The 27,759-nt window shown below is 45.5% G+C and overlaps 1 protein-coding gene across 26 annotated transcripts in view; it reads left to right on the top strand.

Annotated features, from left to right (window-relative positions):
• The window catches only part of BIN1 (bridging integrator 1), a 99,014-nt gene that overhangs the window by 60,068 nt on the left and 11,187 nt on the right, over positions 1 to 27,759 (top strand). For 4 of the 26 annotated variants that reach the window (XM_021299120.2, XM_021299124.2, XM_065070646.1 and 1 more), the window contains 8 exons: positions 4,179 to 4,264; positions 6,093 to 6,168; positions 8,179 to 8,261; positions 15,421 to 15,571; positions 19,653 to 19,781; positions 22,567 to 22,674; positions 24,456 to 24,479; positions 27,580 to 27,672. In XM_021299120.2, the coding sequence (XP_021154795.2) occupies positions 4,179 to 4,264; positions 6,093 to 6,168; positions 8,179 to 8,261; positions 15,421 to 15,571; positions 19,653 to 19,781; positions 22,567 to 22,674; positions 24,456 to 24,479; positions 27,580 to 27,672 (750 nt within the window). Of the gene's footprint in view, positions 1 to 4,178; positions 4,265 to 6,092; positions 6,169 to 8,178; positions 8,262 to 10,987; positions 11,039 to 15,420; positions 15,572 to 19,652; positions 19,782 to 22,566; positions 22,675 to 24,455; positions 24,480 to 27,579; positions 27,673 to 27,759 lie in introns of all 26 variants that reach the window. The other 22 variants (XM_065070640.1, XM_065070642.1, XM_065070637.1 and 19 more) reach the window with 11 other exon arrangements.

Raw genomic sequence — 27,759 nt, 5'->3', positions numbered from 1 at the left:
ACATTCTTTGTCAGTGAATGAACTGGAGTTTAGAAACACTAAGGCACTCTCACCCTTATAAAGCACCTGGATTTTTCACAGTCAGTTTATGGCTACAGATCCAGGAAGATACTAGATTACCACATCAGTAAAGCCTGGGGAAAGAACAGCTGTTAGCAGGCCTCCTTAAGATGCATAGCAAAGGAAGGAAATATGTATTCATTCCTGATTGTGGGGAGAAGCATATTTGGCAGGCTACCCGAGCCCCCGCGCCTCAGCCCTGCTGGGAGTGATCTGCAGGGCTGTGGTTCTTGACTGGTCTGTTTGGTTGGTGGTATTTCTAGAGGACTAGAAAGCAGGTCTGGGAAGTTTCTCAAGCCACAAATAAATAAATCAGCTCTTGGGCACTTTTCATCTTCTCAGACTGGCTGAGGAGACTGGGAGTAATCCCGGTGCACACAGATTGCCTGTGGAAATGGTGCCTAGGCGTGCTCCCTCTTCCATTGCACTGGGAGCACTCGGACAGGCATCCCAGACTCTTTCCATCATTTCACTCACAGAGTGACTTTGTCCTAAAGCATGTCACAAGGGTTATGTAACTTCCCACTTGCTCTGTTGCAGGGGTGTTCACCTGCTAAGTGGCATTAACATTTGCAGTCACCCCAGATATATTCAAATCAAGTCCTCCTTTAAGCTTTTCCTTTAATTCTTGAACTAAATAATACTATTGCCAACCTAAATATTTCGTTTCCAATTGTGCAAGTTTTAAATGTTTGTTTGTTTAATTTTTATTTTGAATGAGGACAAACAAAAATAATCTCAATAAAGATTAGTTTGTATTCTGAACCTGTGGGTTTTCCAGCTCTTCTCCACAAACATGACCAGGCAGGAAATAAAATGGCTTCAATTTTTATGTTTGTGTGACTCTCAGACAGAAGGTGTTAATGACAAACCTAAATCTCATTAAGCTCTTGATAAGAGTCAGAGAGCTGATGATGATACTGCATTTATTGAAGAGCTTCAGAATGATAAGCCAAAAAAAAAAGTCTTTCCTCTTCTTGCCTGATAACTTTACAACCTCTAAGCAAAAATGAGGTCAGTGATACCTATTATTTCTGCTGTAAAGCCAAGTCCCTCCCTCCAGTTTACAAACAACTGGCTTTTTAGGCCTGTAGCAGATACTAACAGAAACAATACAGTGGGTGTTTTCTGTAAAGTCTCCTGGGGGGGTTGCTATTGCACATTCTCAGTTACAAATCTTAGTGACTGTGCTTTTTGAAACAAAGGGGAAAATGCCTTAGAACAGCAAATTCTTGCATTTTTGCTAAGCTCCACTGAAATGCTGAATACAGAGTGAAAAAGCCACATCCTTGGTGCTGGAATAATGGCAGAACAGTGTCCCTGTCTCTAAGAGAAAACCAGCAAGTGGAGCCCTGGGCAGTGTTGCCCTCTGAGAGGCAGGTCTGGCTGGCACTGCTGAGAGCTCTGGCCTGGGCTGGGCTGCCCAGCTCTCCTCTTTGCCCCTGCCTTATGGATTTCTAAACTGTTTTCTGAGCTGTGCATAATTACCACACTTCACAGCACAATGTTTGAAGATAAATTTTCACCAGATTACCTGTAAGCACCATGCTGAATGTTGCCAGACACTCATGAATGCTGGGATGCAGGATGGTAGGAAACATAATGTGGAACATAATGTGGCTCCTCTGTCACACCTGAACTGGTTGTGCTTGTCACTCTGCGCCTTGACTCTACAGGAGGTCAGGAAAGCATTTGTGTTGTTCACCTCCTGCTCAAACCTTCCATCTTTCAGGCAGGGAGAGGAAGAATTTTCTGAGATCACATTTTATGAACCTGGCCTTACGGTCTTCTGCCTCTGTTCTCCATCAGGTTGGTAGGGATGACAGCTGAGATAGAAGGTGCACAGATACAGTAGCAATGGACTCTGCCCCTGAAAGCTGAGTCTTTCTTCCTTTCCCCACCTTATTGCATGAGATAGATTTCCCTCTAGCAGGGCTCATGACCAAGTTCTTGTCTGTCTTTGGGTCTGGATGGAAGCAGTCAAGGCTATCCAGTGTCAGGATCCCTGCTTCCAAGCAAAATAAATCCCACTGGTGAGAAGATCCCTGGGCTGAAAAAGGAGTGAAGAATTAATCCAGTGCTGTACCTGGGAATGAGAGCACTGGTTGGATCCCTGATTCCTACAGCTACTCTAGAGTGAACGTTGCCTGTTGCTGATTTTGCCTTTGCCTCGGGATGTCACAATATTCACACATTGCTTTCTAGGTTCTCTGACCTTCTGAACAGGTAAACGAGAGAGGGAAAGACTGTTATTGATATTCAGTGTATCTAAAAAACTAACAGCATTCGATGATTCCTCATCACCTGGCTTGATTTTGGTTCCAGTCTAGTTTGGAAATTAGAATAAGATAAAGCCAAGGGATGGAATGTAATTTTTTTTTTTCTTCCTTTAAAATGCTCACATTAGAAACATTCATTTGTAAAGGAATTTTTAAGGCAGAATTGAGTCTTTGTGATGATAATTTCTGATCCAGCATAACCAATGTCTCTGTTAAAATGGGCTCTTTGTTTTGTGCAAACTGTCTTGAAATGCTAGGTTTTTCAGTGAGTGTATCAGTGAAATATAGGGGTTTCTGGGTAGAAGCATCATATACCCTTCTCCCCCTGCCTGTTCCTCACGAGGTCTGCTTAACTTTTGATACCTCTCAGTTGTGTCTTTTTCTGGGGGAAACGTTCTCTGCTGATCTTGAGTACAAAGTCTTATCCTTGCCTTTTGCAGCAATAAGCAACCCTCTGTAAGGCAGAGCTAGCTGGAAAGTAGGAGCTTCTGTGGCATCAGTCAGGAGAGTAATGGAAAGTGTGAGGATTGTACACAACACTGTGAAGAACAGGACTCTGAACTTCAAAATATTTTTAAGTCCTTTCTCCCAAGAACCCTGTCTTTGCCATATACCCATCACTAAGGAGCAGTAAGCTGAATTTCTTTAATTGAGCTGGCACAAAGAAGATAAAACTTCCATTTCATAGAAGGGGTAGGAATCTGACTGTGGGCTCATAGAGAGATCCAGTTCCCCTGTGGCTTGCAGGCTCTTTGCAGAGCCCTGTGGTGTCATGACATTCCTGCTGTTGTCACACATATAAGTAGGTACTGACCTTCATGTGAAGATGTGTTGACAAGTTGCTCATGCAGGAATTGGCCACCCTGCATCCCATTGCACAGGGTTATGGGAGAATGCTGTGCTGTTGCAAATTACAGAATAGAAACCTTTTAATTGGCAAGCCTTGAGTTTTAAGTCAGGGCACTGGAAAGAGGAAGATGTCCTGACAAATATAGGAAGGGGAATGTGCTGGTTCCTGGTGTTTGCAGTCAGCAGCAGAAACCAGGATCATCCTTTTTCTTACTGAAACCCAGCAAAATTAATGTATCGATGCTGGGGTCTGTCAGTGTCTAGGTCAAATGAACAGATCAAATTTAAACTCTCAACCAGGAGAAAGAGGTCCTGTACAAAGCAGATTTCCTTTGGTGTTGGGGGCCAACAGCCAGCCAGGGATTGCTCTTGTATTAGATCCTCACCGATGAGCGTATGTGAGACCACTGAAACCAACATCTGTTGCTCAAGCGCTCCAGCCTGGCCTCCTGCTGGCACAACTCATGCTTTGCATACCCTTCCTTGCTTCTCCAGCCAGCTTTGTGAGAGCTGGATCAGCCAGCCATGCAGACCTCCTCCCTTCCTCAGAAGAGCTGGGGCTTTGGCATGACATTACTTGAACAGAGAGTCCCCACGAGGGAGGACTCTTCTTCAATGCCATTTACAATGGATTTCAGCTCTTTCAGAGACCTGGCAAGGGATGGGGGCCACTATTATCTTCATCTGTACCAAGTTGGAGGCTGAACTGCCTGACCAGCTCCATTCAGTTTTTGAAGGCGGAGAAACGTATAGAACTTAAAACACGTTAGTGGATGTTTGAATTGCTTTCTGAATATCCAAACAGGGAAATCAATTGCGAGAAAGCCTGAAGGGGCATCAGGTCTTCCTGGGGACTCATTTGGGATGAGGATTACCCCATGCCAGAATTTTGCCTGGTCTCCCAAGGAAGTCGAAAGAGTCACAGTTGTCACAGCCCTGCAGGGTACTTGTCTGCACTGGAGCTGACAATCTTTCTTCTCTACTGTTAAGGCTGAAGAAGAGTTAGTAAAGGCTCAGAAGGTGTTTGAAGAGATGAATGTTGATCTTCAGGAGGAGCTGCCTTCACTATGGAATAGGTGAGTGCTGGAAGTTTTCCCAAGGGCTGGTTGGAATGAAGCGAAGACCCAAGCTCTTGTATCACTGTTCTCTTTAGCTTGGGTTGCGTGTCTGCTCTTGTTTTCTGGGTCATCTCAGAGCCTATCTGAGGATTCTCCCCAGCCAGGTTCCTCCTGGGCTTTCTGTGCTTTGCTTCATGATCCTAATGAAAATCTCAAATTTACCACAATGAGAAACTGTTTCTATGCTTTATCTGATTAATCCCTTTGCCCCACCAACTCTGCCCAGCTTTCCTGGGCACTGGTCCAGCTTCTGCCATGGACAGCAGACAGGGTCACTAAGATTCTGGGTGTGGAGTCAGCTGGTTGGAAGGAGCATCTGCACCTGAGTGGGTATGTCAGCTACCTGACCGAGGGAAGATGAGATGTTACAGTCACTGGGATTGGAGAGAGCCAAGAGGGGATGCCTTGATCACTGTGTCTCAGCATGCAAGCTAATGAGCACCCACTAAAGCAGCAGGTTTAACAAAAAAGAGAGGCTGAGAGGACAGGTTGCTCTGCTTTGAATGCTGCTTTCAGGTTTGGGCGGTTGGGTGAACAAAGACAAGGTGTGGCTGCCTTCTCTTGCCCCTCTATGTGCTCGTGGCTATGTGACACAGGACCCAGTGAGAAACTAGTAGTTATAACTGTCTGTTGTGCTCTATTTAACAAAACATAGCCTGGGCAGAGGAAAATAGGGGAATAGGAAGACTTGAGAAACCATGGATTTGTCATACCCGTGATTATGGTGATGAAAAGGGAGGAGAAAGAAACAGAGCAACATCTAGTTTGGTGGATGAACTGGAGGGCAGCAGAAGCTGATGCATGGGGACAGCACAGTGGAAAGTAGGCAAAATCCTCCTAGGAGTGTCCCAGTTTCTTATTTTTAAATGCAGGGATCACATCTGGGTTGGCAATGCTGGTCTGTGGGGGATGGAGGGTGGGCGGCAGCAGGGTGGGAGAGCAAAGTGCAGATGTCTGCCCCCGTTCCCCTTTTCAGGCTGGATCAGGGCTCTTTGCTCACAGCAGCATGCAGGCCTGGTGGAGGAAGGAGCTGGGAGGGATGCAGGCATCTGGGTGGTTCCATGTGCAGAATGGTGATGCCACTGGCCTTAAAGAGCATCTCCCTCCTGTGCTCCTTCAGCTGGGTGCTGGTGCAGCACTCACCTTTGGCAGCTGGCAGGCTGGCTAGAGGAAGGAGGGCGGCTGGCAGCTGCTGGGATTTAAAGGTGTCACAGGTTGTTGACAAGCTCCTGCTATCCAGCTGATCCTTCTGTTTTCATGTTTTTCTCTGTGCCTATCCCGTGCTTTCTTACTCTTCTGCCCCTGAAGCAAACGGTTCATGCCTTTTCACTTCCCCTGGTGCTGAGGGACTTCAGAGTGAATTAATGTCTGTCCTTCTGCCAATTCTCTGAGCTTTCCCCCCACTCCATCTGCATCACAGTCTCCATCTTTTTCCTTTCTGTCACCCTACCACTGTCTCTCCTTTTTTTTTTTTTTTTCTTTTTTTTTTTTAAATTTCTTCCCCACCCTGCCCTGCAACCTCCTTCTCCCTTTAGCCAGCACAAATTCAGATTCTAACCCACCTGGCCTCCTTCTCCTCCTCCTCATGTTTGCCCCATGCCTGACCTTTGCTCCATCACCCGCTTTGTGCTTCTCTGCCGCTCTTATCTTCCAGCATGTACCAGACCTGACAGAGTTGAGTTTGAACGGGAATGGTGAGTGAGAGGTAGTAGAAGGGACAGAACTGAAAGTTTTTGGGAGAGCATTGTATCCATTAAGTTATTCTGTCTCATTTTTCATTTGGCAGTCGTGTTGGTTTCTACGTCAACACATTCCAGAGTATAGCAGGCCTAGAAGAGAACTTCCATAAAGAAATGAGTAAGGTAAGACAACGATCAGCTTATCCTATGAATACAACTTCTCCTCATTGTTGCTAAAAAAACCCCAAAACAAACAAAAAACCCTGAAAAAAAATGGCTGGAGAAAACAGAGCATTTGCCCTATGTCAGATGAAAATGTTAACTCTTAGTTTTTTCTGGGCTGCTTAGGGGAAAGTCTGTCTGAGACACTAATGTAAAGGGATGGAGCACAGGGAAGAGACCACAAGGCCATGCAGCAGTGGGGAGTTTGTGGCACTTGGCAGGGCTCATTTGCAGAGCTGCAGAGGGAAGGGAAGCCACTTCCAGGCCAACCTCTTGCTGTCTTGTTTTAGTTCATCTACACTGTGGATCTGTAACCTATAACGTGGGCACTCTCAGCCTGTTATCTGTTTGCGCCCTCTGCTACCTGGCAGCAAACTGTTGTGAACTCTCATCTACCTGGCTGAGGGGATGAAGCCAGCAGTGAATCTGCCGGTCTGCAAGTCAGCTGAGACTGGCCTCACTGATACCTCACGGTACTTCTCAGCAGTACCTTCCTGCTTTGGCTTCTTTCCTGCCCTGTGACATTTGAGGCATTTGAGTGCTTCGCATGGGCCTTGCATGGACTACCAGTTGGCCACAAGTTGGGTGCCACAGCAGCAAACAATGTTGTAGCCTGGTGGTGGCAGCCTGGATCCTGGTGCTCTGTGCCTGCACCCAGCAGAGACCTCAGGAACAGTCTGTGGGAAAGCCCCCCCATTGCCACTTCCATTTACGAGTATGTTTTTGTTGTTCATTCACTTAAAAGCTCACAAAGTCTTGTAATTCCTTAGGTCTGTACGCTGCTGCTAAGAGTTGCACGTTGTCTGTAAATGTTGCACTAATTTTGACAAGCAACTGAGAGTGCAGCTGGAAAGCTCTTGCATTCCCTCCCCTTTCCAATGTCATCTTGACAACAAGACAGCCGCTAAGCAACAAGCAACATTATAGGCCTTCAATTCCCAGCAGTCAGGGGCCCTCTGCCTCAGTGTAATGCATCAATTTTGAGCCCTGCTGACATTTCATGGGGACCTTTCCAGTTAATAGCCTGTACTTCTCCACTGAGGGATGAACTGATTGTTAGTAGTAGAGAGGATTGTTATAATTATCAGTTTGTTGCTCTTAACTTACAGTCAGCAAAACATGGGAAAGATGCTTGTTAGACAGGAATTCTCCTCTTGTATCATGTCTAGGATTTTTCTTTCTTGAGGACTTGTGTATGAGAACATGTTTTTTGCTTTATTCCATAAGAACCATCTGTTTCTTATTACTGCTGTAGCATCCAATTAACTGCTGGTGTTGCCGGCACAATGCCTCCAGCACTGATTGTGCTGGATCCTTTCTCCTCCCAGTGATAAATCTGGCATCTCATCTTGTTTGTGAAACAGCTGTTTCAGAATAGGAGTTTCTGGAGTGACTGTTGCAGCCTTTGGTGCCAGGGAGAGTTTAACCCCTGATATTGCATTGCCGCAAAGATATCCAGGTCCTGCCCAAACCTAGATGGCCCAGGCAGCCTGTGAAGACAGTGCTTGCTGTTGACTGAAAGTCTAGCTTACTTTAGCTCTGCAGTTCACATGGATGTGTCCCAAATTTTATGAGCAGATCTGAGGAACAGCTTTGGCTACAAATCCAGAGAGAGGCTTCAGTTCCAGCACATAAACCCTCAGGTAAACACTGCCTGCTTCTGCAATGGTACCTGGCAGCATAGCAGTGGGGACAGGTGATAGGGAAGCAAAGAGGTTGATGTGTAGGGGAGACAGAGCAGTCTCATGGGACACCATCAGCTTTTCAACAGTTCGAGTGCTCTAGCATTTCATACCCATGGAGGAGTGGAAACAGATGTAGGGCTGTCCTCTCTCGGGATAGCTGACTATGTGCACATGTCCCAGCACAAGCCTGTGTTTGGTCAGCTGCTGCAGGCCAGCCCAAACTCTCTTGTGGCACTGGGGGCTCTTTTCTCATTCTTTTTCTGTCTTTTGTTTTTGTATTTTGCAGTTGAATCAAAACCTCCATGATGTCCTGCTGGGTCTAGACAAGCAGTACTCAGGCAATGCCTTGCCCGTGAAAGCACAGCCCAGGTCAGTAACTGTGGGGTAGTGTCTGTGCCTCAGCAGGGGAGGAGGGATAGGGATGTCTCTACCAGGGGTATTGAAACCTCCACGTTGTCTGTTGGGGAACGATTTGACTACCTGCACATAGCCAGCCAGTGCCCTCCTGAGACTCTCTAGAGCATGTCCATGATTGCACTTGGGCCTAGGAGATACAATGGAATAGTTCTTACCTTTCTAGCTTAGCATTTGGAGGCACAAACTTTCACTGGGTGCTGATATTTAGGCAACTGACTCTCAGCTCTGCCTTTTTAAAGTCAGATTCCATGTGCCAATGTGTAAAACCAAGCAGCCCTTCCTTCTGGATCCAGTTGCCCAGCACCCATCCTGTTCTTTCCCTCAAAAGCTTCCACCACGTACCTGCAGCTTGTGAGCTTGAGCGCCAAGATCCCATTTTTCACTCAGTCTCCTCTTTGGCCCTCCAAACTTGGAACCACCTGTTTGCCGAAGCTTTGTGTCCCTCCTGTGTACCCAGCTGGGATGTGTTTCCTCCATGTGTGTTGTTCAAGTAGTTGCAACCTCATTAATATGAGGCCTCCTGATGTCAGACCATTTCCAATCTGCACGTATGCAAGGAGTGAGTGTCCCGTCCCCCAGGTCTTTAGTTTTCTTTCCTCAGCTGGGTCCAGTCCTGTTTGGTTAAGTGCAAGTCTGCACATTCTCTAGCACTGAGAAGGGGAGGGAGAGGTCGGGCTCTGGATGAGGCTGTGTCTGGCTCCCATCCAAATGTGTGAGTGATGAAACTGTGTCAGGCTCTGGCTTCCAGCTGCCGCTAATCCCACGTGCCGGGCGAGCAGGAGCACAGCCCACATCCTCAGTTGGTGTATTGATGGAGGGAGGAGGTGAAGTCAGCATGAAGTAAGGGCAAGCTGTGGTCTGAGTGCATCGAATCGGAAAGGCTACATCAGCTGTTGAGACCTCTGTGCTCCCTTGTCGCTCCTCCCAGTTTAACCTCCTGTTGCAGTCATGCACACGACTTGTGTGTCTTGTTGCAGCGATGTACGTGGTGTTTGCCAGCTTTAAGGAAAGAGGACATTTGAGCCAAATTTGGTCCCTGAATTTTGGATTGTTAACACCAAATTTCCAAGATGCTTATAGAAATGCTTCTTGTGAAAATACCTTCTTCCTAAGTTAGGATGTGGGGCCTGTTGATCATCAGAACCCAACAAGACTGAAGCCTTGTGAGGGGGCTGTGGTGCGAATCCTCTTGCTGCCATGTGCTGTGTTGTCTCTGATAGAAGCAGCTTGAGCCCTCGGAAGCGGATGAGGTAACAGGACAGATGAAGGCTGTAGCCATTTCTTTGTCGAGCTCCTTCCTCCTTCTTCCTTTCTTCTTCAAGGAAGTGATTGCAGGCTGTAGTGACAGCCAGGCCCAGACATGTTTGCTGTGCTGTGTCATGAAGTTTCTGGCCTGAAAGAGCTTGCAATGAATAAATTACCTGTCCTCATAATCCCCACTCTCATAAAGCGCTAGCTTCATCTGGGGTTATAATGAGTATCTCAGCTGCAGTTCTGTGCTCTTTGGCTAGGAGGCCGCATGGCCTTAAAAACCAAAAAGGAGCATACACACAGAGGTCTCTGTGCAGGCAGCAGTCTGAGTGCTGCTGCTTCATCACTTGCTCCCTGTGTCTCAGCTGAGGTGCCAGACCTGCCACAGTATGACTCTCTGAACACAGTGGAGCAGGGTGTTGTGGGAGGATGGAGCAAAGGTTTGCCAGGTTCATGAATATGTTTTGCAGTGGCTAGGAAATGCTGTGAGGCACTTCTGTCTGTCCTCCACATCTGGCCTATCATTGTGGCACAGGACGAGAGTTAGAGTGTGCAGGAGGAAACAGCCCTCACTGATCTGATTGCCCATTGTGGTCTGCAGTAGGAGCAGATGCTTCCCTAGCCCTTCTCTACTGGGAAGGGGATTGGAGGTGGATACAATTGCAGGAAATGAAAGAGGAGGTGTGAGAAGAGAGGCAATTATCCGTGTACATCATTATGGCATTCATGCAAGGCCCTACAAAAATATTACTGTGGCTGACAAATCTGTGCTGGCTATGTAGCACAGTGGCACAGAGAAGCTGATGTATTTCTGGGAACCTCTGACATACGTTTGGGATTTGTTTCTGAAAGAGTTTGAACATTTAGACCTAGGAAATCTGTAGCATTTTCCTAGTATAATCAGACAGACTGGAAACAGGCATAGTAGGAAAGCTGCTGATTAGATTCCACATATAAGACTGCACACAGATCATGTAAATAAAGGAGAATGGGGAACTTGTTTCCTGTGAATTGATATTTACGGGGGAGAGTGAGGAACTGTGATTACCTGAAAAGGACATTTACAGTTCTCTACCGGTATACACAATTTCCTTTCTTTTTTTTCATATCCATGTGCACCCTGGCACTATATTCCAAAAAGCAGGGAAAACACTAGTTTGCTCACATGTATGCAAATTTTGACAGGCACAAAAAGTCCTCTCCCATCCTTTCCAAACCAAGCCATAGCTTTCTACGAACCAAGGGAAGCGTGTATGTGTTTCTGTACATCTGTGTGTTTGTGTGTGTGTGAGAGAGAGAGAAGAGCTTGTCATCGTGATTACAGTGAGTTTTGTGGCATCAAGTGAATGGGTATTTGGGAGCATAACTTTTATTCCCTGGTTTGTGCCATCCTGTAACGGAAATGATTTACATGCCGTCCTCAACAGAAAGAAAAATAAACTGTTCGCCAGGCTGAGGAAAAAGATGAGCAGGTACCGGTACGGAGAGCAGCATTTCAATACGTGTTTGATTTAGTTCCTAAAACTGGAGGGGCTGTTGCTGGACTCTTAACAGCCTGGCACGTGTTAATCCTGTGATGGGAGAGGGGTCCTTTGCATGATACGATGTGTTCATGGCCTGCTGGGTCCTGCTGAGATCTCTCTGTGTCTGGATAATCCCATTAACTGCTTGTGTGCCTGGTTTGAATCCTTGCTGCTTTTCCTATCTAAGAAGGCATCACTGGAAGCTCAGGCATTGTCTGTTGACCTGTTTTTGTGTGACTAAAAGTGCGTTGCTGGGTTTTCCATGGGAAATATGAACAATTTTGGTGATTAACAAGTTCCAGTTTTACCTAGTGGGGCTTGCCCTTTTCAACATGTCTAAAATGCTGCATTTTCATTCCCTGCCTGGCCAGGAAGGACCATGAGGCAGGTCTTTCACACTCAAAAGTCCTGTTCTGTCTGCCTGTTGCAGTGGGAGGATGATGAGGTGGGAGAAGGACACTTGCAGCTTTGCTCCTTACTTGCTCTGTTCTTGAGGGTCCTCCCTGTCTGGCTTCATCTAGTTAAAATGTTGTGCAGGGCTGAAGAAAATGGAAGCCTGTTATCTTGTATAAAGACTAATGTCAGCAGCTTGCCTTTCAAGACAGTGATGGCATCAAATGGATTGCTACAATGCCTCAAGTTACCATAGCCAAGGTCAAAGACTTTGATAAGAACATGCTCTGGAGCAAAGTGCTGCATAATGGCATGGAAACTTCCTCTAATTTTTGTCTTTGTGTTGGTACACATGGGGTCCTAAAAAAAATTGCTTTTGGTTAAGAGGTCCTCTTAGAGCCTTAGCTCAGATGCCAACCTTTTTTTCTCTTTGAGAACTTGGCAGGAGGTGACTGGTCTGTTTTTACTGTGTTGGAAAGTAGGTTTCATCCCCTCACGCAGGATCGTTACAAGCGCACAGGATCCCCATCCGCAGGTGTTACTTAGTTTTTCCAGAACAGATGAGGCAACCCCATGAGGAGTCTGGGAGCTCAGCAGTACTAAAACAAGCTGGGGGATTTTGCCTTTTTCTTCAGCTGCAGTAACTGCATCAGACCCTGCTCCCAGCTCTCTATTTGCAGAAGAAAGGTGACACCCCCTTCCCTGCCTGATATTCCTGGATTTAACATTGCTTCCCAACTGCTTATGGGAAGGAAAAAAAAAAAAGAGATCAATGACCTTGTTGTTTTGACTTGCTTTTACTGTGGTACTCATGTTTGGTCAGTGGGCACAGTCCCCACATTCTTGCTTTTCCCTGTGCTTCCCGGAGCAAGCAGTCACTTTGGAGACAGGACTTTGCTCCTTGTGTGCTCCCTGGGGACCCATAAAAGCCAGAGGATGCTGGTGACTGGCTCACTCGATGCTGGTTGCCCTGGCTAAATGCGTGCAAAACAGCAAGCGCAGGAATGAAGGTGCTGCTTTGGGGGGCTGGAAAAGGCTCAGCCAAAATTAGCCCTGGCATTTTCCTAGGGGGATCAGCCAACACATCAAACAAGCTGTAAATAGCAGTGACTTTATGAGGGCTTTAGTGTGGGGCCCTCTCAGCCCTTGCAGGATGAGAAGAAGTGGGGCTGCATCTCATATGGGAGCCTTTTACCAACATATCTCCAAATCAAGTCTCTGGCAGGCACCAGAAACAAGGCACTGAAAAGCTGTTTCATGGCCTTTAGAAAATAAGCCTAACCTCCTTTCTTACCAGGAGAAATGGCCTCTTCAGGTCCCTAGGAGAAGTCAACTGTTTTGTTGGGCCAGCTGTTAGCCAGTACTCCCAATACCCCAATTGTAGTCTGGGCATTTGAGAAGTCCTGCCAGTCCAGCTGTGGGTCACTGTGTCCCCCATCTTCCCCATAGTGCTTTCAGCTCTAGGGAAAGTAATGTATTTTCTCCCTGACACTGGTACCTGGAGGCATTTTCTTTACATCTTTGTAAGCAAAATCTTGCCTCGTTCCTCCCTGCGTTTTCCTAGCTTTAAGGCCTTGATTTTTCTCCCCCATATTTGAGTCCTTGTACATGCACTCCCAGCTTTCTTGAGACACCTCCTGGCACTGATCACAGGGAGTCTTGGATGATCCATCTCTACCATTCTCATTGTTCTGCAGCAGCCCTCATTGGGATAAGGTGGTGTTGTAGGACCTGCTCTAGATCCCAGAGGTGGTTACTGAGGTTCAGGCCTGGGTCTTCAGTGGGGTTGGACTCAACAAGGTCGTAGGTGGAGCCTCAGATGATGCCAGAAGAGTCTTGCCATGGGAATGGTAGTAAGATGTGCTTCTCCTGAAATAATTTCTGGGTTTCCATGCTGTGAATGAGTTGTGTGGAGCCTGCTGTTCCCTGGTGACTCCCATTTAGAGCAGGACTTCCTTACTTTCACCCTCCGACCACTACTTCTTTTAATCTGTAGCACACCCATGGCAATGCTGCAGAATCCTTCCTACAACCCAAGGCACTGAAGTGATATTTGGGGACCTCTGAAGAAGGACAATGTAGACATATCCAGTCAGACTGAAGAGCTGTAGGGTTGGCATACATGTTCTTTAGTTCCTCCTCTTGCCTTTTTCCTCTTCCTTTCTTCCTTTTTCCCCTTGGCGTGTGTGCCCCTGGGTGAGGGCTGTTGGCAGAGAACTTCACTGGGTTTGTTGCATCGTGTTGGTGTGCTGCTGGCATCAGTGTCATCAGAAACATCTGACCTGCATGTGGACCTGAGAGCAAGCGCTTTGTGGGGAAATGTGTGTGTGGGGTTTGGAAATGGCTGGGGGGGAATGGGTGAGAGTGAAATGAATGAAGAGGGAATGGGGTGGGGAGCTTGAAAGCTGGAATGCTGAGCAGGGGGAGGTGCTTGCTTGGAAGGGGAGGTTTGTTGAAATGCCTTGCTGTACCTTTCTCCTCTTTCTGTCCCCCTACTCGTGAGTACTTAGGAATGAAGCCATCACGCATGTTATCTGTGACCACCACACCTCGGGTACCCCAGTGTGAGTGGATGTATGTGTCCAGAGCTCCACGCTCTCTTGAGACAGAGCAAAGAAATAAACTACTTGATGTCCCAGCTGAATGAGGTCCACAGTGCTCTGGTCCTGGCTCTGCACCAGGATTTATTGTCCCAAGTTGTAGGAAAGGATCTATTCCTTTTAGCCTTCTCCCAAGGCCTCTAACTTCGCAAGAACTGTAACTTTATAAGTGGAGGCAAACATCACTCCCTGTAGATGAGGTTGCACAGCCCTTTTGCAATATTTTGTTTTTAACTGTGTATAGTTTTGCCAATCTGTAACCACTTGTGCTAAAATATCCCCTACCAGTGTCTGTGCTTGTGCATGACTTGAGATAATTGATTAGTTACTTTTTGGGGAGCTGAGTTTCAGCCAACATGATTCAGCTGTTCGGAGATTTAGGCTGGGAGAATGGTTTTACCTTTATCCCACTTGAAATTCTCCAGTAACCAAATTTTTTCCTATTTCTTTCATGGTTCTGTACTTTGAAGCACAGACTTAACACTTGGCCAGGGCATGCCTTTGGGGAAAGGCGTGTGCCTCTTGCCATTCCTTTGAAAAATCTGTCCAAATCTGGCCAAGTTATGAACCAGTAAATGCCATTGGCATATGCTCCTTGCATCTTAATTGCCAGAAGAATCCCTCTTGACTGTGTGTCAGCAACAGTCCTGGAATGAGGACCAACTTGAAAGGCAAGGGCAGAAGGAGTTTATCATTGAAAACAAGGCTGGGGAGTGTTTCCATAATAGAGAAATCTTTATTAGTAGCTGGAATCTCACTGTTTCTTTGTGGTCTGGAATGAGGTCTGGAATGATCTGTGAAACCTCTGGCTACTTTGCCCTTCTCCCAGCCTAACTGATTGTACCACACAGAGGAATATGATATTCTGCGATTACAGCCTTAGTTCAGGTGTTGTGAATTTATTAGTCATAACACATGCAGGTATCAGTACATCACCACACAGAAAAATTCGTATTTGTAGAACTGAAAACTAAATGTGACTTAATGTTGGTCACTTAAATTAAAATCTAGCAGAATTAAGGATGTCTGGTTGGTGTTTTTTTTTTGTTCTGTTTTTTTGTTTTTTTGTTTTTTTGTTTTTCTGGATCTAAGGTGAAGTATATCAATGCAGTAGGAGTTTAATAGCCTGCTACACAGTAATGCTCACTGCAAGTGACTCAGCAAAGATGCTTCTTAGAAGCTTGTAGAGGCTTCACATGTCTTTATCACGTCTGGGCAGTGAAGCAAAGAGATAATGGAGGCCACTGATCTGTGCTGCTTAGCATAACTCCTCCTAGGCCTAGCTCAGACTTCTTTTTCTTTCTCTCTTCCCCCTCTCTCTCTTTCTTTCTCCCCTTCCTTTAGTGACAGCACCCCAGCGAAAGCAAATAAAAGCCCCTCGCCTCCACCAGATGGATCTCCCATCACCAGCCCTGAGACCAAGACTGTCAACCATGAGCTGGAACCATCTACTTTGGAAGCACCTGGGGCAAGCATCCCAAAGTCACCATCTCAGGTAGCGTCCCCATGACATTGACCATGTCTTTGCAGTATGACCGTTGATGGCACCATGTCCATGAATCAAAGAAATCCATGAGTTTCTTTTTTTGGACCTCTTCCTGCTACTGAGCACAGAGAATATGACATGACAGTTGTTTTCCTCCACTGGTTCCTGAGAATGCAAGTTGCTCATTGGTCCTCTCTATATCATATAGGGAAGAACTAAGCTGTCTCTGAATGCCTCTACAGGGGAAGGCCAGTAATATGTTTTACTGTCCAGTAGGATGGCCAAGGAGATCCAGGGATGATGGAGTTGTAGCTAGGCGAGGAACTTTGTTCTTTACATTTGAATTAACCTGTGGAATCCAATGGTCTGGTTTCTTCCCAAGAACTTCCATCACTGAGGAAGGTTTAATGAAGAAGTTTAATATCAATAAGGAGAACGTCTGTACATTTACATAATGTTTTACTTTAATTGCAAGATAAAATATGATGCTTAAAATAAAGGCGTTATATTCTTATGCTATGAAGAAACTAGATGGGTACCAGGAAGAAGACTGTCCATTATATGGAGTCTGATACCTTCCATATGGCCTTTGTTATTCCTTTCCTTACATGAGACAGTCAGCAGCATGTTTAAAATAGTAGATGTAGCTCCTGCTTCTCAGCAGATCAAATAATATGTTTTACTTTGGGATTTAAGGAAAACAAAACGTTTACTTCCTCTTCTCATCCCTCCATTGCTGAGTGGCAGAAAAGCTTAATAGGGAAAACTAGTAATTAGGCCAAATTTATGGCTGGTACCAATCCTTGTATTTCAGTAAGTGGGACACCAGGGAGGAGTCTTCTGGGAAGAATTAAAGCTTAGAGGGGTTCTGGCCAAACTGGTAAGAGAACACCTATCACTTCTAAAAAGAGATGGATGCAACCCAGAACTTCCTTGTCACATGTAGCAGTGTCATTTCAAATCCAGGCCTGTGGTGTAGGCTGTCTCCTGGTTTTGGATAGCCTTTCAGAATATTTTTCCCTCCACTGCATTTTTGATTTCCAGGTTTGTCTAGGGACAGAAAGGGACAATTGCACATCAGCGAAAGGGTCTCTTCCAGCCCTGTGAGATGTGTGGATACCTGCCAGCGTCTTTTCAAGAGTTCTCCAGGGTCTCTGCACCACTCAGTGTTGCACAGCCTAGAGCAGCTTTGCCAGCACCTAGGCTAGGACCTTGGAGTAGGGTATGTGTATGGGGCAGAGAGGATAGTTCATATCTCTCTAGAATTGCCATCCTGTTTTTTCAGAGGTTGCTATAACTTGGTTTAAACTTGGAACAAGTAATTGTACAGATTTATTGAGCTGTTAGATTTCACTCACCCTGCCTGTGGACTTGTCTTGCTGAGTTTGGCTTCTTCCCTTTCCTTTAAACAGCACACATCAGCCTTGTTTTTGCCAGGCTGCAAGTGCTTGCTCATTCACTTGCTGCCTTCCTGCCCACAGGAATGGGGCTGGAGGCACCCCTTGTTGATCCAGCAGAATATTCCAGCTGGAATATTCCCTGGCTGGAACCTCAGATTGGGCTGCAGGCGAGACTGAAACTGTGCTTGCAGCCAATGCTGCCGCCACCTGGCAGCTTGTTCCAATCTATATTTAATGCATTCTGGGCCTCACTACAGTGAAGAGCAAGAGCTCCGCTCTGTATTTGTACTAGGTGCTAAGAGATGGAGCTGGCTCCAGAGGGAGGGAAGACAAGGACGGGGGTTTCATACTTGGAGCCAAGCCTGACACCTGTAGGGATAAAGTCTAGAAACTGTGTGTCAGCTTGACAGCCTGCTGGAAAACAAAAGTGTCTGCTCTCTCAACAGTGCTCAACTTTCATAGTGAAAGCTTCACAGGTGTAATTACTTTGATGTGTGGGTAGGTGATTTGTTCTAGGATCCTCCTAGGGATGCTGAGGGCCTTGTCTTCTGGGGGAGGATGGAGCAAAAAGCAACAAGCAAGTCCAGTTCTCTAGCCTCTTCCTGTCTGAAATACTAATGGAAACTGTAAGCAAAGGCTGTGGAGAGAAAGACAGTGAAACAGGAGAGACCAAATAAATACTAACTAAATTTTGAACTGTTTGTCATGCTAAAAAATAAAGCTCTTTTACATCTTTTAATTCTCAAAACCAGCTTATTTCTTTCTTTTGAAAGAAGCGACTGCAATCAGCTCTCTGCACTGAGTAATTAGATGGTGACATAGAACTTCAGTTGTCTGTTAAATTTCAAAGGTCAGACTTCTGCTCTCAGTTACACCGCTGAAACACTGTAATGACACTTTTGAAATCAGTGTAATTAGGTTGAACTTAGACAGGTAAAGCTCTGTGGGATCCAAGTCAGCAGAAAAGTTTTAGAGAGTTTGTTTTATTCTAGGCAGCAAAGTTGTTCATGTTTGATGAATTTCCAGGTATAACCCAACATGAATATGCAACCCTGTTGTCTTTGAAATGTGACTTTAGATTGCTGTTGGAGGTTATACTGGACACTGTGGAAGTGATGGTCTCTGAGACACTAATGCACTAGAAGGGAGGAGACTGACTATTTTAGAGAAATAAATAGCTGAAGAGTTTAGATATTTTTGGCTTCAGAGTTTGTAATTGGAGCCTCCCATTTCTGCAGGTGATGGCTTTGTTCTGAGAATAGCTTTTCCCTGAAATTTGTGCAACTGGCAAGCAGGGAATTTTCAGGAAGGCATTGTTCTCAGGGAATATGGGCACACCACCTTCTGCAAACAGTAAAAAATAGAAGTGAACACTCTATTTTCATTTCCTCTAGCCAGCTACTCAGTGGAAAATGTGTGTTTGCATACTCACACTCTCTAAAGTAGGTTAACCCAGTAGAAAACTGGGCATATCTTTAGCAATCTGAATAAATGCCTTGTAGAGCTCAGCTGCACACTGGAGGAGTGTGAACACAGGACGAGGAGTCGGGAACTGCTGTGTTTCAGATCTGGACCTGACACTGATATACTGGGTGCTCGTTGTCAGGTCTCTGAGTCTTGCTGTCTTGGGATCCTAGGTATGATGAGAAGATCAAGTAACTGTAAAATATCATAGTAAACGGAAAGCACTGTCATTGCTCAGCATTACTGTGGTACTGGGAATGTGTATGACCACTTTGTTCCAGCACAGCTGCAGCTCCTCAAGGTTTGATTTCATCTAGAAATGATTCCTGAGCCTTGGGTACAGGAAAACGTGAGAAGGATGTGCATGGGTTGATCTGTCGGGGGGTCTGCCACAGCTTCCCATGGGGTTGTGGATGCAGTGTCAGGCTGAATCTTTTAACATGATTGTGGATATTAGAATGGGTTAGAGTTACAGGGTCAGACTTTGTTATGTGTTCTCTGGCATATCCATTTGGGAAACAAGACTTCATTAGTGTCAATGCTCATTGGTGAAACTGAGAGCAGAGGTGGGCCCACAGCAGTCGTGGCTTCTCAGGAGTTTGAATTGTTCTTGCCTGAAGCTGAGAAGTGGTAGGACACCATCAAGAGCTCCTTCAGACCTTTCTCATTGTACACTGATAACCAGTGAGTGCACCAGGGAACCAGTATGGAGCAGATCAGAGTTTGTCCTCATGGTCACCTGCCCATAATAGGACAAATTGAGTCTTATCTCACATTCCCTTAGGTGTGGTAAGTATGGCAAAGGGAGGCAGTGCTGCCTTGGTCTATTGAATTGTGTTCTCAGTAATTGATATGCTTCCTTCCCAGTGGTTCTTTTGAAGGTTGCACATGCTTTAATTATGTATGCATGTCCTGTCAATGCATATTAATTGTGTTACGCTTCTCCTCTGCAGAGGGAACCTTGCCCACGGCTGAAGTGTAACTAATGATGCCAAACCTTCTCTGGAGGCGTGTGTGGTTTTTAATTTTTTTTTTTTTTTTGGTTTGTTTCAATTCAGCCCTTCACCTTCCCTTGCTCTCTCTTCAGATGGAGTTGACTGGACCCTGCTCTGTTCCTGTGACTGTGATTTCCCCTACCTTCAGTTTTTGTGGCTAACCTGGTTCCTGTCTCTGGTTTTTTTGGGTGTCGCCGTCTGTGCTGTGGCCGTGTGCTCACTTGCATGCAGTTGAGGAAAGGGCCTCCGGTGCCTCCGCCTCCAAAAGTCACCCCCTCCAAGGAGATCAAGCAGGAAAACATCATCAGTCTGTTTGATGACAATTTTGTCCCTGAGATAAGTGTGACCACCCCTTCGCAGGTTAGCTGCTATGCCCTGCCTTATATTTGTCTGCCTCTGAACTTTTCCTTCTGACTTTTCTTCTCTCTAGAGGTGTCAAGCCATGAAATCTGGTCAGGTGAAGGAGAAAAGCAAGCTCAGCATTGGACCTCAGAAGGCAAAGGGTTAGATAGGAGGCTATCTTAGAAGGGTGGCTAGAAGGCAGCTTTGACTAACCCTTTGAGGGCTGTCATTCATGGCAGAAACAGAAGAAATGCAACTGGTGAAGATGCCACAAAGTAATGGCTGCATTTGCTCAGCAGCAATGCACATGAGTTACGGCTCCCCTCACAGCCCATGGTGTGCTCACTCCAGGCCCGCTGGTCCAGGGTGTGGATGAAGCATGTGTTTTCTGCTCTTGTACATCCCCAAGTGCTGACCTGTGCCTGTTCTGGGAGAAGGCAATTTTATGCACTCTGTGCGTTCACACACAGGCTTTGTGGTTTAAAGCCCACACCTGCACAAGAAAGGCCAACAGGAATTGCATGAAGTTCTCTTGGCAGAGAATAGGTGCCTCCAGTTTACATGGGCAGGACTGTGTCTGCTTCAAATTATGTATTTTTCTCTTCACTTTTCTTTTGATTTACATCACTGCAAGAGAGGATGCCCAGGTGGGGAATTTTGTGTTAGATCTAGGAGAATGGCAGTCCTTATGTATGTAGAAGCCTGACCAGATTTCTGGTTGTACCATGAGATACCTGCATATACTTTTTTTTTTTTTTTTTGCTATATATATATATGTGTGTGTGTATATATACACACACACATATATATGTATATATACTTTTTTCCCCTAAATGCTTGTTAAAGCACAAGTAATGTCTCTATCAGTGCTCATCTGTGACTCATTCCATACCTTTTCCTTGCATCATGCTGCTCCATTGCCTCTGGTTTGCCACCTTCCACTCAGCTGCTGAGGAGCAGAGGTGGAGTGGGGAGGGAAGGAAGGATGTCCATGTCAGATTTTGCATTGCAATAGATAAATCTTGCAGAGCAGAGAGATGATTTGACAGGAGTCTTGGAAGGCGGAGACCACAGGCAGCTGAGCAACTCTATCATTTTCTCTGCTTCCTTCTCCTGTATCATAATGGGTGGCTCTGTCTGCCCCATGGTTTGTATCATGTATTTCCATGTGAATGCCAGGCCTTAGGCAGACATTGTGTTCTGCACCTGATCAGTTCTCTGACCCAGGATGGGATCTGCTGTGACTTTCAATCAGATGTGAGTTCTGAGGAAGGACTCTGGTTGCCAGAACGATCTTCACTGAAGCACCCAACAGCTCCTGGTGTTCAGTGTGTTGCCTGGGGCCATTCCTGTAAGATGTCTTAGCTCCAGTGAGCTGGTTTGTGGGAGATCTGGGTAGAGGCAAGGGGTGCAAGCCCTCGCATGAAAGTCTTGAGTGGCAGGTAAGATTATTCCATGACTGGAACCTTTGGGTTTCACTACCAAATAATACTAAAGATTGGGGTTGGAGCCTCTCTGATGGGTGGCCTAGATGTGCTGGAGGAGCATAGTAGAATACCAGTTGCTTTTTGCATGCTGGTTGGGGTTTATTATTGCGAAGTGTGAGAGGTTGGTTCCTTGTTCTCTGTGAATCTCAAAAAAAGATGTTAATAAGTGAGAGAAAAATCTGGAACAGAATTGGAGTAACGTGAAACGAGAGGAGGTCAAAATGATGGTGGTGTGGGTTTTATTCAAAGGACTGCATCTGAAATGGTGTCTCTTGCTACTTTGCAGGAGTCTTTCAATTGTGGGGCTACGATGTAACTGTGGATATTAACCTGCCAAGCTTTGTGTGTTGTTGGAAAGGCTGCTGAAGCAGTAGGGCCAGTGAGCTGGGAGGTCAGAGGAAACAGGGGCAAATCTTCCTGCATGTCCTGGAGAGAGCAGCTTCCTCTGAAGCTGAGCAGAAAGGAGCGTCTTGTAGTGGTTAGGTTAAATCTAAAACCCAAAAGTGATAGTTCAATTTTGCATACTAATAATTCATATCCTTTGTAGTGGCTGTTTTATTCATGTTAATCAGTGAATATGCCATCATTGTCTTTAGCTAGAGTGTTTGTCAGTCAAAGGGAGTCAAATTGTGCTGACTTTGAAGAGAGTAGCAAAGCTTCTCAAATGTATGCTTTGTTAGAAGGCTTGTGTGTGCATGTTTCTGGGATGTCCAGAATTGGAAAACATTTTGGACTGGGGAATGATTCAAGTCCATTAGCTAAGGTGAGCTGCCATATTCTGTGTTTCTGCCTCAGAACGCAGGAGGCAATGAAGACCTTTGTGAGTTAAATCTGAGGTCTCTTGGACATGCCTTCCAGAAGCTTGAGTGCTTTTCTGCCTGGACCCATGTTCCCGAGATAAGTTGTTTGGATGGCCATTCTTCTGTATGTGGCTGAGGGAGTCTGTACTGGGCCTTCCGTACAAAGGCATGAACTATGAGGAATAGACATAGATAGAAGATAAGCCATTCTGAGGCATCAGTGGCAGTGATCCTTTTGACCACAGCAGGCTGGGTTCTTACACCACATCAGCTCATTTGGCCAGGTGGGAAGATGAATAAGTCCAGTGGAACAGTCTCAGGTTTGGTTTACAGTGCCACCCATGCAAACTGCCTGTGATTAGAGGCACCACGCAGTCAGGAGTCGCATCAGGTATTTGCATCGCCACCATGTCTTCTGCGCTTGCAGCCTTAGCTCCTGGCTGTCACATACCCTCCCTCTACCGTGCGTGTGTGTGTCTAATGCTCATACTGCTTTTCTTCCTCACTGCTGCCAAGTTTGATGCCCCTGGGCCCTTCCAGGAGGGAGCAAGCCTGTTGGATCTGGATTTTGATCCCATTAAACCAGATGCCACTGTAGGGAAGACCCCCACACCTGCCTCCCAGGTTGGTTCTTATCGCCATTCCTTCTTCCTTCATAACTGACTTGTTGCCAAGTATGGCATCACCTGCACCCATGTGAATGATGATGTGGACCTGAGCTGGGTGCCAGACCTGTGCCTTGCAGATGAGCACCTTGGTCTTCTCTGCTGGATGTGTAAGTCCAGTGGGAATCAGGTGACTATTAGCCTGGCCACAGTATGGCATGAGGTGTTTGTGGGATGCTTGTGTTTTGCTTTGACGATCTACTGATTCACAACTTGTTCAGCTTAATGTATGTCCCTCCTTAGGTGAGCATCCTCAGTATGCTATGTGGATTTAAACTATTACTCTGTGGATGGGAATTCGGCCTCAGTTCTGTGCTCCTGTTATACATCCCTCTCAAAGGGATTTTTAATAACAAACAGGACACTCTGATAATCTGCAGTCACTTAAGGTGAATAAATCTATAGACATATATTCAAGTGATATGAAGCCCTTCTTTTTCTGGGTATAATGTAGCCTCTCTTCGTAGTTAAGGACTAGCTTCATCCCTGAGTGCAGTGTTGCACAGTGCAGGATCGAAAAGGAACATGTCTAAATCTGGTCTGGCCTGGACCTGGTCGTGTCCACTGTCAGTGGCAGGTGGACTACGTATCAATTTATGTCTAAATGGCTGGAGGCTTTGAAGTGCATCCTGTGTTTGGCTGTTGGCCTCACAGAGACTTCCCATTTCATCTGTATGAAATGGTTATTTTTCTGTCTGTGGTTGCCATTAAAATTTGTAATAAACATAATTGGGATGTTTGTAGTATTTCTCCAGTTTCATCATGCCAAGTAGGGCTGTATGACACAGATTTTTGCAGTGATAAGACCTCTCTTATTAGGAGATCAAACATTAGATGTTTGAGTCTTCTAAAACAAAATACTGTATCTGCAAAATACTAGTTATTGTCACAGTTTGATGCACACCAATATGGCGAGCTACCACTTTGTGGATCTTTAAGTGGGCAGATTGGCATTTTGTGTCTGCTTGCCTGACAGAATAAGCTGCATGCCAGGATAAGTTATTTGTTTACTTACTGGCATTTTTTTTTCTCAATCACCAGTTATAACTTGGATAATTTGGTATACTGGTGTAGGCTACAAGTTTGACTTAAAATGGAATGATTTGTTACCCTTCCAGCAAGCAACAAACGTTGCACTGAGTGGATTTTTCAGAACTGCTCAGCAATAGCATATTTGGTGTTCAAATGTATTTATTATTAGCTTCAGAAAGAATTAGAAGAAAGAGTCTGAAATGAATACTTTCTAATGGTATCCACAGTGTAAAGCCTAGCAAAAACCACCTAGTTTTCAAAGCAGTCAAATTTATTTCCTATAAGGGTAGGCACTATGGCAAAGAGGTTAAGATATTTCACTACTGATCCAAAGACACCAGCTGAAGTTTTGTTCTGAAATCATAATAACTCTCTTGGGTGTGGATACCTGGGGAGCGTATTTAACCCTGATGGACCAGAAACTCCTGAGTTCTTTTCTGGCTTTGTGGTCTGCCACTGCTAACTGAAAGTGGCTTGGCTGTCTCCATACCAGAGGTACAAAAAACCATCACTCAAATGCCTTGGTACTTAAATTTGAATATGCAGTAGGGAGGAGAGTATGAATTCAGGTACTAAAAAAATAAGCAGAGAGAAGTGCTGTTGAATGTGTATGTCTGCTTCAGTCTGATCAGCATCTGTAATGTTTGTACTCACTGAAATTATCATGTATAAACGTCTCTTATTTTTGTTGCTCTTCGACATGCTTAGTCTTTACCTTGGGATTTATGGGAGGTAAGAACTTCATATGGCTTTCATCTCTCATCATGTACTGTGCATGTACCAGTTCCATCTCTATGTGCATACCTGTCTCTTTTCCCTGTCTGCTTTTCATTTCTGCACTCCCCAAACCAAGGTTGTTCCATGTGCTGCTGAACCCACTTTTTCACTTTCTGTGAAGCCCCAGGGGCAGACACAGGTTTGCAAGTCACGTCTGGCACTCCAAAACTTATATCTCCACCAGCGCACAACCATGTTGCCTTTCCCTGCTAACTCATTTTTCCTTCAGCATGATGCTGTGACATTCTTCTCAAACTTAATTCCACTCTGGCATCATCCTCACCCTCCACTCCCTGCTGTTTTCTAAACTCTGTACATCCTGTTGGTCTTTCCTGTGATGCCAAATGTTGCAGCTGCCCCTCGTCCTTACTGCCTGTGCCACTGGCTATACATACATGTTTGGAATTACCTGTGGTGTTTGCTGTTCATTGACCATTGTTGCCAGAAAGGCTGACGTGACATAGCTCAGCCCAAGGTTTACCCGTCATCTGCCTCAACCTCAGGCTGCTGCAGATTAGCCCACTAGGGGATATTTCAAGCACAACTACTTTTGAGCCCCCTTGGACAACAGCCAGCAGTGTAGACAGAAGATGCTTGGTCTGAGTACTCCAGCCTGCTGCTTGAGCTGACTGTATCCCATGGTGTAGATGTAAGGACATGTCCTTGGCTTATGCTGGGGAGTCCTGTCAACCTTTCCATTCTCAAGGGCCACATCACCACCTAGATTCAGTACTTGGGGGGACACAGCTTAACTCTTGATGAGAGCTTGGCCCAAGGACTCACTGTGGCCAGTGTTCTCCTTCACACGGGCTTGGATCATGTCGAGAAATACATTTCCCCTGTGTGTTTTATCAGCCATTAGTGCTAAACATCTGTCATCCCCTTGTATGTGCATTGTCAGTCTGTCTTGGCAAGAAAGAAAAGAAGTTTGTAGTTTCACAAGAAGAGATCTTGTGCCTTTCAAGTGGATGAGCAGGGGTGAGGTATGACTGTATATGAGCTGTACATACAGTCTGGGGTGTAAAAAATACTTTGGGCCATTTCTCCCCTCCTGGAAACTGATTTCACCTAAAGGACAATTTAATCAACCAGGGAGTGCTATTAGACAAGATGTTCTCACCATGCCATTTCTCACCTTGGTATACCATACAAGGCTAAAGAGCAGAACTCACAGTAGCTGGCGAATCCTCCCCTTGCTCTTCAAGTCTTCTGAAGTGTTTTTGCTCTAACATTATTCTTAGGTGTTGATCAGAGGAGACTTGTTGAGTGGTTACATAGTCCCATGTGCCATGGGTTTAACATGGGTTTAACAGTGTAGGAAATTTGATGCAGCAGAACTTTCTTCTGCAGATCAGGAAACTTGCATTTGGTGTGTATGATGCTGCTGTTGGAATAAGCAAAGCTTTCAAACTGGGCAACAGCAGTGAGCAATTCTTCCTCTACTCCCTGTAGTATCTTTCCATGACTGTAAATGCTTTTCTTTGCCTTGGGTTTTCCATAGGTACATAAAATAGAAAAATAGGTAGCTGACATGAGAATGCCCTTTGTTGAAATCCAGAGGATTAATTTAGATTCAGTTTCTCTGGTTATTAAATACTGTTCTTGCAAATTAGCTGCCTTTAAAAAAGGAGCTCACGTTGAGCTCCTTTTAACTTATCCACATAAAACCCTTGCTTGGCCCGATAGAGTTGGGTTGGCATATGTCCCAGTTCCAGTTTCACTGAATTCAAATAAAAAGCAACCTGGGAGTGAATCTAATTAAATGGGAGAAGCCTTTGTAGCATTTCATATGCATACATTTACCTTAGCACTGCCAAAGCTGCTGTGGGAATCCTCTGCAGGTTGGGAACAGCTCTGCTGTTTTATGATATCCTTTGGCAACGTAGGCCTGTGGACATGGTGATGGGAGAAAGGGTGCCATAGGAGAGGAAAGCATGTGTTAAATGGCAGCATTGGAGCAGCTGAAGGTAAAGTAATGGCTCTTTGTTAAATCAAGGATTTATTTCTTTGTTATTGCTGCTGTTATTAGAAAACTGCTTGGAGTATTGTGCCAGTGCATGGCTAGTAGCCAGATGGGTGCAGAGTTGAGGGTTACCATGGCTGGTTGATTTACACAGGGCTTTTGTAGGGTTGGGACTACGAGAATTGCAATGTTAAGAGGTCTGGACAATGCCTTGTTTTGAATGTGGTTGTATTCAGGGGCACTTGTGTTTACTGAATGTATGAGGCATGGAGGCATGTTAAAGCTGGCTTATTCACCTGTATTAAAAATGGGAAATATCTGTATAGCAGTCTCTATTGTGCAAGTATAGAGTGGATACCTGGTTAGATTCTGCAGAGGTGCATGTGCTATCTAGTACAGAGAACAAACGGGTATAGACTGGCCATGAAGACATTAGCGCTGCAAATCAAACCCCTGAGATTCTTGTCAGGAGTCTTCCCAAACGCTGCCTGGCCAGTCTCCCAAGGGACTGTCCAAAATAGAATTTGTGTGCACGTTTGCAGTTTTCAGTTCAGCTTCATTCAGTGCTAGTGTCATGTAGATGCTGAGTCCAGTTCCATATCTGGATACATGACCACACTCTTCTGTTTCTGGGAATATGCAAAGGCTTAAATATTCCATAATTGTTGATCCTTGGGAGCAAACTATTGGGAGACCCTTGTCCCTTGGTATGCAAACAGACAGGTATTCACACACAGGTAGGCAATCCGTGCATAATCACAGATACTGTGCATGTCTAAAGTAGGTCTGTGATTTAGATAATGAAAAGAAAGAGGTGCACAGGATTTTTTTTTTATGTTGCATTGATTTCCTCTGGAGAATTGCCTGCTGCGTGGCTGGAGTGAGGGAATGGAGGCTTTACTGTAATTTCACTGGGTTGCAGGGAGGGAGTGAGACACAAACGTAGCAAGACCCTGAGGTACCCCACCTATTCGTCAGCAGATGGCAGCAGTTAACAGCACAGAGCACTTGGACAGACTGAACTGCACTTTCGGCACACACATGTATCTGTAATGAGCATAACTTTCCACCTGGGTGGGTTTTGTATTGCAGCCTGCAGAAGCAGCCCATGCAGGAGCTGAAGCAGCTGGATCAGAAGCAGCAGCTGGAGCTGATGCATCTAAAACTGAAGCTGATTCAGGATCGGTAAGCCCCTCGAGGGACAGCAGTCCCTCCTCTCCAGCAGATCCCTTTGTCATACAGCAGATGTGGGAGGCTGGGCTGGGAAGAGAG

Source organism: Columba livia, chromosome 7, assembly GCF_036013475.1.
Source record: "Columba livia isolate bColLiv1 breed racing homer chromosome 7, bColLiv1.pat.W.v2, whole genome shotgun sequence".
Classification (NCBI taxonomy): Eukaryota; Metazoa; Chordata; class Aves; order Columbiformes; family Columbidae; genus Columba; species Columba livia.
Note: the sequence above shows the minus strand (reverse complement) of the source record. Positions and strands in the feature narration are given on the sequence as shown.